Source organism: Cibotium barometz, chromosome 8 (assembly GCF_041138505.1).
Source record: "Cibotium barometz isolate CiBa-2024 chromosome 8, ASM4113850v1, whole genome shotgun sequence".
Lineage (NCBI taxonomy): Eukaryota > Viridiplantae > Streptophyta > Polypodiopsida > Cyatheales > Cibotiaceae > Cibotium > Cibotium barometz.
Window position 1 is genome coordinate 37137487 of NC_141053.1, and position 13404 is coordinate 37150890.

The window sequence follows — 13404 nt, forward strand, 5'->3', positions numbered from 1 at the left end:
ACAAAAAATCAAACAAAATATAAATATTTAAATTTTGTGATTAAGATAAAACTTAGGTTTAAACTCTTACCAAGCACCTTAAAACTCGTGATACTAAACTAGTCATCATACACATGAATGAGTGAGCTTAGAAAAAAGTACCAACAACACAAGCACCACATGTACATGTTTAAAAGTACTTCCCTTCACAAACACCACATGTACATGTTTAAAAGTACTTCCCTTCACAAACACCACATGTACATACTTCCCTTCATAGATATGCTCGAATAAAATACATGTCGAAGATACTTTTGATACACCTGCAATGCTGTAATATACTTTGCTTCATCACCATAAGATAGCCAATACATATGTTAAACATCATGCAATGTTGTAATATACTTTGCTTCACTACCAAAGGATTACTTACCAATGCAATCATATACATGTGCTACGCATACTACCTATCCAACAAATACATATGTTATGCATGTTCATTTTCTGAAATGTGACAAAATACTTGCTGCCCAAGCATCAACTTTTCCCAAAACCAGCGATCAACTCCTTCCCAAATGAATCTTTTTCCAAAATGCAACCTACAACCTGTATAGCCCAACCACCCATGACTTTTTCCCAAAATAAAACCTTTTTCCAAATGCAACCTGCAAGCTATACAATCCAACAATGGCAAAAAAGCATACATCACTATGATGGCATTGCCCGCCTATCTTTGCTTTTCAACCAAGTACTAAAGACATCATTCCAATGAATTTGAGACGCTTCACTTACATTAAGTGATAACAACATCAAGGCATCAAGGGTTTCCAAGCACAAACTATATCTCAAGTTATTTTTAATAGCATTTTGACGAGAGAAGCCCCGTTCACACGATGCTGTGCTGGCCGGAACAACAATGCTTGCTTGCCATAAGTGCATCAACCGTGGATATGTATCCCACCATGTTTTTGTATTGCAGCAAATTTTCCAAGAATCATACATACCCCTATTTCTAGCCACTCTATATAGCATACCTACAAAATCCTCTCGTTCACCAAGACACCTTTTGATGTCGATGATTGGACTATCAACATTCAGCTTATTGATAAGCCTTTCCAACCATTATGTGATCCTTTTTTCCCTATCAATTGGATCTAGAGGATATGTGGAAGGATTGAGTTGAAGACTCCAAGGTCAAGAAACCTATTATTTAAAGCATTCGACACATTTTGTACATATGCTTTTCCAATAGAGATGGATTCAACAAGAGAACCAACTTCTCTTTCAACATCATTAGGCAACACATTCAAATTAACCGTTGTCTCCTCATCTTCACTACCACTTGATGCTTAAGTTCTTTTCTTTTTCCTAGCTTGTTTTGGGATTGGGATAAACTTTAATGCATGTGTATGAGTATGCCCATTACAATCAGCATATTTTAGACTCCCTTCCTTTGACATGTCTAGAAACTTAGAAAGATGCTTTGAGCCCACACCAAAATTAGCATCAAAAGTTATATATCTCATTATTAACTTCTCAAATATCAAATCCAAATATACACCGATCATTGTGACATCAATGTTCTCTCTTTGAAACTCCACATCCAACTTATTCAGCTCAATAAGAACATCAGCTAGCAAATGGATTACAAATTGCACTTGAAAGATCGTAGCATAGGCATACCACTTCTTCTCATGCATTCTCCATTGCTCCAAAATAGCAGGCATTGAAGAAACCAATCTCTCCATAACTTGCCCTCTAGACAACCATCGAATGGTATGAATCTGCAACACTTTCAAATCCATAACATGAAAATCATGCATCAATTTTCGCAGCTTAACAAGCCTATTTGTTGACTTCCCCAACCATGCATACACCTTGTTTGCTACCTTCTCAACAAAGGCAAAAACATGAGGATTTGACACAAAACCATCTTTTGTTGCGAGTGCCTGCCTATGTGCAATACAATGCACACCCATGATTCGTGGAGTTGATGCTTGGAATCGTGCCACCACACCAGTCTTATGACATGTGCATACTGAAGCACCATCCGCCGTTGTTGCAAATGCAACAAGTTTATTCATTCTAAATTGGTCTCTATCATAATTGCTTGGACAACATTGTAGATTGTCTCACCAGACCCATTGTCTACAAGAAGTAGACCCATAAACTTACAAGTAGGTTGTCCTTTGCCACCACCATTCAAATATATTGCATATATGATCAAATGCTTCTCCATGGTTTGATCCGTACTTTCATCAATCAAGATTGAAAAAAAAGGACTCTCACAAATTTCAACACGCAACCCCTTTCTAATGTAATCCCTCATGGCTATCAAGAATTCCCTTCTAGAAACAGGATTAGTATAAGCACCATACTCATCATCGGGGATGCTGGCATATTGGGAGTACCAAGATCCCTTTAGAGCTTACATTGAACCGGATATTTTTCTAATGCAATATCATTGCATGCACAAAAATGGACCAATTTCATGCAAGTTACAATCCTTAACTATTCAGAATGTACTATAGTTTCAATACCCTCATCTATTGGTCCATTTCCACCAATCTTTATCTTCACACGATGAGCACTTGTTGATCAGCTGATTTTGCATGCTCATTCAATGCTGAAAGAAGCTGAATGCTTTAGGACCCTCCCTCCGTAAACGTATTGACTTTGCCTATATCTTGACACCATGTACATTTGATCCTATCCTCATTACATGGGGACTTGCACAAGTATGCCCAAGGATGAAGAAGATTCCATTGATTTCTCCACCTCCTTTTGGGCTTGCTTGTTGTTGATGAAGACTCCGAAGCAACCAAAGCATCATTTAGAGAGCTCGCACTCTCATTTCTTGCATTGACATTGACCACTTTGGACATAAATGAGGCTATTGAGGGCTAGGATTTACTCTTTTTACGTCTCCCCCTATGAGGCATTACCATGGACTGACCCTCCATATCTAAATTGGCTGCCAAATACATTAGCATGAAGAAAGACTCAATATCAAATCAAGCTCAATACTTTCACAATGCATCGCCATCCTCCCAAGCAACCAGAGCATCATTTAGAGAGCTCTCACTCTCATTTCTTGCATTGACATTGACCACTTTGGACATAAATGAGGCTATTGAGGGCTAGGATTTACTCTTTTTACGTCTCCCCTATGAGGCATTACCATGGACCGACCCTCCATATCTAAATTGGCTGCCAAATACATTAGCATGAAGAAAGACTCAATATCAAATCAAGCTCAATACTTTCACAATGCATCGCCATCCTCCCAAGCAAATAACTTTAAGCTAAGGCTTTAAATATGTTAGGTAGGGATAGATGTGTAACAGCAGTAACAAAGTCACCAAGCTGAATCACCTACAAATTACAATATTACAAGAATGCATTATGCAGTTATTTTGAGTTTGCTAAGATTCATTTTCTGCCCACGCTCAATCATCATCAAGTTAGTCAAATGTATCACCATGTAGCAGAGAAAACTACATAAATTCAAGTTAACCCAATATAATACCTAACTACCATACCATGCACCATCATGTCATTCATTTGTCTCTCTTACAAAAACCATGTGACTGAATCTCCATCTATATTATAGACCTCTTAGAAAAGCATGTAGAAAAAATCATATGATTAAATCTCCATCCATAACACCCACATCACACACCATTAATACATCCCCTAATTTATTCAAAATCCCTTGTTTTAGGCATGGCCATTGGCCACAATTCATTAACAATTTAAGAAAAAAAACAAGTTCAGTAAAAGGGAAAAAAAGAAAAAAATTTACTTGATGGTTGGCCACGGCTTTGACAAATAAAAGAGCACCATAGTGCCATTGCATGCAGCCTACATGTCCTTCACGCACATAGGCAGGCCGCAACAATGCATGCAAAGGTGAGATGTGTTGAAATATACAAGTGAATAGGGTGTGTGCGAGAACAAGCCCTTGGTTAGAGGCTGTAAAAGAGAATCTGTGAATGTGAGAGAACCTGTGAAAAGGTGAGAAGAATCTACTAGGAGAGAATAAAGGGTAGCATGAGAAGATTTAGGAAGTGTGGAGATATTCTGGGAAGTGTGGAGATATTCTGGGAGAGGTGGAGAGAATCAAGGGAAGATTTAGGAAGTGTGAAGATATTCTGGGAGAGGTGGAGAGAATCAAGGGAAAGACGTGGAGTGAATCAAGGAGAAATCATTGGGATTAGATGCTTGGATGTAAACTCTATAAATTGGGCTTTGGCATAATGAGAATTTGCTAGTTTTTGATTATCCATGCCTACATTAAGCTATTAGTTAATTACTCACTAATCACATCTTAATTATCATCTAATCACTTTGTTAATTATCCATGTCTACATTAAGCTATTAGTTAATTACTCACTAATCACATCTTAATTATCATCTAATCACTTTAAAGGTTAATGATGTTGATTCTAGCATTTGATCCACCATAGCTCATCACATTGCTCTAATTTCAACATGGTATCAGAGCCAAGCCTAGAATCCATCAGGTTTATGAGCCCATTATCTAGTTAATTAGGATTAGTAGCTAATTAATATTTTTTCCTCTTTTTCAACTATTCTCTACACCCCCAGCTGGTGGAGCGGCTTGATCTCCCTCCATGCTCAACATTAGGCCCATTGCTTCTAGCCACATACAGCCATGATCCCCACGATTCAGCCCATCAAGACAAAACGTCAAACCGCCACGTAGAACTCCCGATTTTTGCTGATTAGTGGGCGCCATTTTTCTGCAGCAAATCAGTGATTTCTACTTCATGAAATCAAATTGGTCTAATTCCTTATAGCTCCAAGGGTTTTCAAGCATGCTCTACAAGCTGGTGAAGTCAGAAATTGATTTGATTAAGTCTACAGTGAGATCCAAGCTCTTCATCAAATCTGCAGGTGACTTTGGTAAAACAGAGATTAAGCATTCAATGTTTGGTCAAATCTTGTCAGATCTGGGCTCCCCGCATACTCTGTTTTCTGCACACAAAATAGAAGATTAATTTACTAATCAATGATTAATCAATGCTAATCACTTTATTTTGGTGCAATTGAGGGTTCAAATTAACCATTAGGTATCTGATACAGATCCCTACAACTTTAGATTGCAATTCGGAGTTGGTTTGATACTCCAACCATTCCGTACAAATTGGTTACCCTTGATTTAATGTAATTTCTGGTAAAATTATGCTGATAAATTTGTGATAATCATCATTTTGCATTTAATCCTTGGTTAATGCCTGCAAATCACACTCAAATTCAAGATTATTCACAGCCAGAGTTGTATTTGGAATGTGCATGAGAATGAATGCTATACGCATTATGTATTGGGCACATTACATCAGTGTAAAAATGGGATCAGACACTGCCCTTGTCCAGAATAAGGCAAGAGGTAAGACCTCCCGCATAAATTTGGGTTTGCATTGCATAATGACACAAGATAAATATTAAAAGTCCAAAAGAACTGTCAACAAAACATTTAAACATGTTGCTCACATGATGGAGCAAGAACGAGCTCATGGCCCTAGCCATGAAAGAAGAAGAAGATCTCTTTCCAAGAGGAAGATCCACACCAAGAAGAAGAGCTAGAGAAAGCATTGAAGGAAGACATGGAAAACGAGAAGAGAAGCTACCACAACAAGAAGAGGAAGCTGCCACAACAAGAAGACTGAAAGAAGAGGAAGACATGGACGCGTGAAGAGAAGCTGCCACGACAAGAAGATTGAAGACAAGAGAAGATGCGAGGCTCCAAAGAGTGAGGAGCCATGTGAAAATCTCTAAGAGAGAGAGAGAGAGAGAGAGAGAGAGAGAGAGAGAGAGACCCCACAACCCAATGTAACCTGCCCCAACAAAGTAAAACCACCTTTGAGCCACCGATGATGTAGGCCATGTGGTAGATAGATGTGTGAACCACCTCTGAGCCACCGATGATGTAGGCCATGTGGTAGATAGATGTATGTGTGAGCACTTTAGTCAAGGTCGCGGGCACTTGTAGTAGCCTTGGACACATAGAGAGAGAGTGTCAAGGACTATGAGTTTAGGGACTTGAGGCACTAGTCGCGGACTATCAAGTAAGAGAGAAACTTGATATAGGGTCCAGGTGTGCTAAGTTAACTTGAGGGGAGGTGTGCTAGAAACTGGTCTCGGACTATCAAGTAAGAGAGAAACTTGGTATAGGGTCCAGGTGTGCTAGGAGTATTCACTTGAGGGGAGGTGTTGAAATATACAAGTGAATAGGGTGTGTGCGGGAACAAGCCCTTGGTTAGAGGCTGTAAAAGAGAATCTGTAAATATGAGAGAACCTGTGAAAAGGTGAGAAGAATCTACTGGGAGAGAATAAAGGGTAGCATGAGAAGATTTAGGAAGTGTGGAGATATTCTGGGAAGTGTGGAGATATTCTGGGAGAGGTGGAGAGAATCAAGGAAAAGAGGTGGAGTGAATCAAGGAGAAATCAGTGGGATTAGATGCTTGGATGTAAACTCTATAAATTGAGGCATTGGCCTAATGAGAATTTGCTGGTTTTTGATTATCCATGCCTACATTAAGCTATTAGTTAATTACTCACTAATCATATCTTAATTATCATCTAATCATATCTTAATTATCATCTAATCATATCTTAATTATCGTCTAATCAGTTTGTTAATGATGTTGATTCTAGCATTTGATCCACCATAGCTCATCACGTTGCTCTAATTTCAACAAGATGAGTGAGAAGACCTACAGCCCTGCAGGCTGTGCCTACTAAAAACAAGTCTGAAGCAAGAAATTAACCTTGATTATCTTCAAGCTGTGAAGTACGATTGAAATATTTCTAGAATCAGAACAAATAAACGATGGAAAAGAAACTAGCTTCAGCGTCCATGGCAATTCTTATGCAAATACATTGATGCTGTAACATTTCTTGCTTAGATCTTAGACCTCACAGAGCTACCATAGAGAAGAAACAACCCTGAATGATAAAAGCAGTGTGCCAAATCCCAAGTCATGGCGGCATAGTCTTTCATGTAATTGTAGAATCAACACAAAAACAAGAAGAGCTTCAACACCGATGACCCTAAACACTGAACAGCAACAATCCATGGCCATTTTCTTGCAAAAGTGTGATTTTCTTGTGCACATCTATTAAAAGACACTACAGCCGGCTTCTACAGGAATGACGGAATATACTAGCCGTCAGCCCATGATAGGCTTGGAGCGAAGAAATGTCACCCAAATAACCGGAAAGAGAAAGAACAAAAACACAGCAAGGAAAACGCAGAGAAAGGCACACCGATGATGGCTCTGAACACAGAAACATGTTTCTAATTAGATTTCTAAGGCCAAGTAGCAGCAACAACGGCCCTTTGTGCATTTTCCCCCACAAAGGGTTGGTGATACCCTATTACCCAACTACAAACGTGTGCTGAAAGGTCAGAGCAAGAGCCCACATGTAGGCAGGACACTCTAAGGTATCAAAGATAGCTCAAAAGATTTAATACAAGGCAAGGAAACATAAAAGAACAGAAAGAAGAAAGAGCTTACTTGCATGCTGCTAAACTAGTCGAGAAGCAAGGCAACTGCGGTCCGCAGATGGAGATTCGCTGAGAGAAAAGTACCTGCAGGCTGCTAAACTAGTCGAGAAGCAACTTAGCAAGGCAACCACGGTCCGCAGATGCAGAGTGGAGAAGCAAGTGCTCAAGTTGTAGATAAAAGCAGGCTGCAAGGGAGGGAGTCCTGAACGGCCATCTACCAAGCTACCAGCCTTGTGAATAATATTATTGACTCATTACTAATTAGGTTATAGGTAATAGCCTAATTAGTGAAAGCCTAAAGCCTAAAGGCATCCAAAGCATCAAAGCACATGCAAAATTAAAGAAAGTAGGTGAGTAACGTGAGTTTACTCACTGTTATTTCAAATTCCAATTTCCAAGCTCCAAGCCTCCAACAACTAAATTTTAATTAAAATATGTAAACTTACATGCTTTGAGTTAATAGCCTTACTTAATGCAATTATAAGCCAGGCTAGTCTTCAATTTCCAAGGTATTTAAATTCTAATTTTCAGTTTCTCTCCTTGGTCCCACATTAAAAGGGGGCTTTAGGGAATCGGGATATATTATTCTAAATTTTGATATAATATTATTTATACGGCTTATATATATATATATGGTTAAAAAAATGAAAAACAAACTTTTTAGACCAGCATTTCAAATGACATCATTTTTAAATAAAACATTTCACAATGACATGCAATTTCTGAGCTATTGCATGTTTTTTGACGTGAAAGGCAAAAAGGGCCTTGACAGGCAAAACACCCGTTAATTTTAGGCCATGCACACAAGTACTCTCTCAATATGTCTCTCCCTTGGCCCATGGACATTAACCCATGCAAATTCTAGCAAGATATTAAAGGTTATGAACTGGAGGGTGTATTGATAAGTTGTTGCCCATTATATATGAGCTATTTTTTGGATTCCTTTTTTTGGGCACTTCTTAGGTTGAATCGAATAAGATATTAACAAATTTTTGGTTCTGTTTTTTGAGACTTCATTTATCTTCCTTGTAGGTACTCTAATGAATTTCTAGCCTTAGATAATTATGGATGATATTGAGAATGGTGAAAATCCCATACTTGTATTTTATAGCCCACACAAATGGACCAATTTTCAACTTCAAAATCAATCACAATGCAACATTTTAGTCCTAAAAAATGTGTTGGCATGTAGCCAATCACAACACAACACTTCAGTCTTAAAAGGTGCTTTGGCAGGTACATTAAAAATGGGCTTGTGGGAATGGGTCCCTCTACCCTCACACATCTGTATGCATGCATACATGCATGCTTGTATAGGAGACATACACACAGTATGAATGTATGCACGCATGCATGTGTATAAGCATCTTCTGGGATTTCACTCCGACCAAGCATTTGACACATCGCTGCATGAACGCGTAAATCCAACTCTTGCACTGACATGGGAAGCTTTGACAAGATTACAACTTCAAAAGCCTTTTTCTCACAATGAATATTTTGCAACTTAACTCTTTCATGCCAAAAAAAAAACTCTGCTTTTTGTATCTTTTCTTTATTAGAAGCTACTCAACAAGTCCAAAACCAAAACAGCAACAGCCACAAACTTTTCAAATATCAAGCCCTAAGGGCTATCTAGGCCAGCACACAGAGACCTTACCATGAACTGAAACTGTGTGATATACAGTAACATTTTGCCAGTCAGCTTGTCGGTTGTACTCCCTAGGCATCACGAGTCTGGCCAAAGGGGTGGCAGGGGAGCATCCCAACATCAAGGAGTATACATTGTTAGGGGTGGCCATGTGTCATATACTATATGTGAATCCTATGGTGATATGGAGCCAGTGAAAGCATGCTATGGTGATTGTAACCCTTAACGCTTCTTTAACAAACTGTACTGATAGGTTGACCCTGTCAAAACACGGAGAGTGCAAGAAAAACTCTCTGCAAAGCTACTTACCACGCTTCAACTCTTTCATTTTGTTGATCAATCTTGCCTGCTACCCGCCTGCTTTTGGCTTTTCCTTTTGAGGGTAGCGATTCCAACGTGCCACATGGGATAAAGTCTTTTGTATGAGAGTCAAGATTTTTAGTATCAGAGCTCTTTTTGCCAACTTTAGATTTCTGCTTCCCATTCATGCCAACAGCAACATTCTGTGCTTTGTTGAAATTTGGGGACCCATCAGCACGTGAACCAGCCAACTCATCACGCTTGCTGATACTTTGCCCAAAGACATTGGTAGTTGTGCCAGTGTGTTGTAGGCTGCTGTCATCATCTGTATTATCCAATGTGCTCAATCCATTTGAAAATGGCCCTTGGCTGTCAAAAGAGAACTTACTTGTTCCCTCTCTGGTACTAGAGTTTCTTGAAAACATCTCTTCCAAACCATGAGCAGACCCGTACTCTTCAAATGTCTGAGTCTCTTTGAATGCTTTTAAAAAACGTCTCTCCTTTTCAATGACATACTTGCTCTGTGTTTCTCCACTTGAAGCATCAATGGTTAGACCCAGCTGTTGGTGTGCATTGTCACGTCCGTCCCCATCCCATGGCTCATTGCAAGAAGAGGCAGGTTTAGGATTCAGCATGGCTTCTTCTCGGTCTTTGATGGTCTTAAGGATAAGAGTCTTCAGTAGATTCATCACTTGCACGGCATGCATCAAAGCCGTCAAAGGGTCGGACATCTGCTCAATAAAACAGACCATCTTAAAATGAGATTTACCTTATACTAGTACAAGCACATAAGTACCGTTGTTGGGAAGGGGAGAAGGAGGAAAGGGTACACCAAAAGACAAGGAAAAACTATGACCTGAGTCATGTTGGGAGCAAACACCATAGCAATGTTGCGTGCATTCATCTTATTATACCCTTCCTCTTGCACGACGTCTGCCATCAAATTGATGGCCCAATTCAAGAGAGCTGCTTGGGTTGGGGGCAGCGTTCTGACCAGTGCAAGGCACTGGTCCTCTGTATTGCACTGCATGACTTGTTCAGGTGTGAGGCTATCCAACACACCTTTGGGCAGTTCCCTAAACCACGCCTGCATAAGGGATGTAAAGAAAGGATGAAATAAAGCACAGGGCCCAGCATTTCAAATAAATATCTGCTGCTGTTCACAAGAATAAGCTTTTTTTTATGAGAAGAAAAGCATGTCTGTGGCATGTAAACTATGCAAACCACATAGAGCACGTAATGGTGTAAAAACACTTGAGAGTTATATTGATTGTGATGCTCAGGGAGTGCAAAGGCACCTTGATGAGACCTGCCAAACAATGGACATCAATGTCATATGGCACGATCCCCTTGTTTAACTGGTCTCTTAGATGCTCCTCTTGACTGTTCTCTGCATTAATCCTGAAAATGCCTTCAGCCTTCACAAATACGACACAAACAAGTTTGGGATGTTAGCACACAACCCTACCTGTGAAGGCTTCACCTACTTTGCTTTCATTTGTGATGACCACTTGTTTCATCTATTTAAAAAAAGTACCTGCAGACCACCTCGATCATATAGCCTCTCTTGTAGGAGCAGCAAAATTGTTGGAACACTGTTGCCTTTTCCATCATACGAGCACTGCATGGACTCAGCTGACACCCCGAAAACACTGGCACTGCACCAAATCAAGCCCATTGCAGAATCAGCAGCACCAAAAACTGAGACCAAAACAGAGAAGCTCGCAATAGAGCCAAACATTCAAGCTAGTACAGGCCATTTATAGCTATGGGCACACTCATGGCATTCGCGTAACTCATTTCATCACTGCAGACAAAGAGGCATACATCTAAACCATACTTAAGCATTCACACCACAAAGTGAAGACCATGATGAGTACCTGGCACTAGGGACCCTTCGAGGGACCTCGAGCTCAAGTTCCATAGGCAGGCCTAGGAATCCATTGAATCGATCAAATGTGACGTGGGCGATGTGGCGGACATTGGTGGGGCATCCAATGTCCATCTTGGCAACGTTGTTGATTCTTGACTTTGCAGGTGAGGCTTGTTCTCTTGGAGGCTGCCAGGAGGAGGGCAATCAAAGGCAGCTCAACTTGGCTCTTCTACGCACAGGGCTGAACTAGGCCTCCTTGTTCTTCTTGCTGCTGCCCTTCTTCTACTTGTGGGGCTGTACAGAACTTCTTGAGTATCAGAAGACAAGCTCAATGGGAACACCAGAGGTTAAGAACTAATGGGGGAAGGTTCTCAGACCGCTCTTCTTATAGATCTTTGTTTACGAATATGCTCTGCCTTGGCGAGAAATCCATCCCTTGGGCATCATCATTATGACTTCTGTAGTTTTTGGGAGAGAACCTCTTTCAGGGGCTCTCTGGGCACACAAATGGCAGCAGTTTTTCCTTCTTTTTGGGTTTGGAAATTCCTTGGTTTTTTCTGCTTTTCGGCAATTTAAGCACCCACAAAGGGCGATATTTTTCTTGAATTCCTGCTTTCCAGAGGCTCAGCCCACCTGCATCACAGTATTTCATCGCCCAAGTTCAAGACCTCTGCATTTTTTGTTATTTATCGATATAATTGCCAAGAAAAGTCCAAAACTTTGATAAACGGATTTAAAAAAACAACAGTAAGAGAGAGAATTTACAAAAAACAGTAAGAGAAACAAATCATTCAAATATCTAACCCTACTCTCGCTCTTTTTTGAAGGTGCATTTTATGTATTTTCGACTAGCCTATTCCATTATCGTCTTTCTGATAGAAAGTAAATTGGATTTATGTAAGCAGAGTCATGATTGAACTTACAGTTGTAGTAATCCCTCTGAAAAAGACTGGGTTGTTTTGCTGCTGCTGCTGCTTTTTTTCTCTCTCTTTTGCAACGATGAGATGGGTGAAATGGAAGGCCAAAAAGCAGGCGTTGTAGAAGCGCCCAGACAGCCTAGAGGGCTGGTTTAAGCAAAGAAGAGAATTGTGAACAAGGGCGATGCTTATAAGCTCAGATTTCAAACACAGGTTGATAAGAAAGGAAGGGAGCGAGAGGACCCAGAGAAGCTTATAGCTTGAAGTGCAAGAGAGGCGAGAGAGCTAGCTGCCCAAATTATCTCGCATGAGTTGGAACCCAATAGGAGGGAGGACCCATCTTTCTTCTTCTTCTTCTGCTGCTGCTGCTGCTGCCTCTTCTTCTTGTTAGGTCTATATGTGCTGTGTGTGCATGTGTTAAGGTGGGGAGGGCTTCTTGAATTTGGCCTAAAAAGTAAGAGAGGCATGAGTGGGCACCCTCATGATGCAAAGACGGTCCCCAAAACTAAAGTACACTACGAATATGTAGCTCTGAAGCCTTGCCAGGCCAGAAAGAGAAAAGCCTAAAAGTTCAAGAGGAAAAAAACACAGAGAGGCGGCTGAGCTCCTGACATGCAGAGGAGGAGAGAGAAAACGACGACACTACTACTACGGACTCCGGAGCTAACAGACAGAATGCCCAACAAGAAACAATCACGGGGGTGTGAGAGAGAGAGAGACAGGGGAGAGACAGAGACAGAGACAGAGACACAGAGAGAGAGAATTGTACTTGGCGACCCTCTTCTAATGGTGCAAGCAAACTGGAAAACGTGGGGCTGCCTTCCTCTACTCTACCATGAGTAAATATACATAGTATAACTAACTTCAATAACTAGACAACGCCACTAGCACTAGCATTACAATTATAATCATAATAATAGTAATAGTAGTAGTAGTAGAAGAGATAGAGAGATGATTGGCAATGGAGTAAACAACCATAATGGATTGTAGAAGAAGGCAAGGTTTGCAGAGTTGGGTTTGGTTGTTGAAAGAAGATGATGATGATAGATAATGCCATCTGTTTTGAGTGTTTTAAGCTCTACTAGTTAAGATGGAAAGTGGGGCATCTACTTTTAGTGTTGGCATAGCAGAGAGGGCCCCTACCATAAATTGA

General features: G+C 40.3%; 1 protein-coding gene across 2 annotated transcripts; it reads right to left on the reverse strand.

Annotated features, from left to right (window-relative positions):
• Positions 1-9022: 9022 nt before the first annotated feature.
• On the reverse strand, positions 9023-13068 carry LOC147636220 (rho GTPase-activating protein 5-like). Of its 2 annotated transcripts, XM_086801652.1 has the most exons (7): positions 12495-12627; positions 12258-12398; positions 11342-11967; positions 10999-11119; positions 10760-10879; positions 10318-10548; positions 9023-10192 (listed from the first exon to the last, which is right to left on the reverse strand). In XM_086801652.1, exons 3-7 carry the CDS (start codon positions 11464-11466, stop codon positions 9467-9469), a joined length of 1323 nt encoding a protein of 440 aa, XP_086657778.1. In that variant the 5' UTR covers positions 11467-11967; positions 12258-12398; positions 12495-12627; the 3' UTR covers positions 9023-9466. The 2 variants fall into 2 exon arrangements, with proteins under 2 accessions (XP_086657778.1, XP_086657777.1); XM_086801651.1 differs by having other exon boundaries at positions 12258-13068.
• Between the last annotated feature and the right edge of the window lie 336 nt (positions 13069-13404).

Coding starts and splice junctions, on each gene's coding strand:
- LOC147636220 (XM_086801651.1), bottom strand. CDS start 11,466: ATGGACATTGGATGCCCCACCAATGTCCGCCACATCGCCCACGTCACA. Junction 11,120..11,341: donor CGAAGGGTCCCTAGTGCCAG/GTACTCATCATG, acceptor GATTTGGTGCAG/TGCCAGTGTTTTCGGGGTGT. Junction 10,880..10,998: donor ATGATCGAGGTGGTCTGCAG/GTACTTTTTTTA, acceptor GTATTTGTGAAG/GCTGAAGGCATTTTCAGGAT.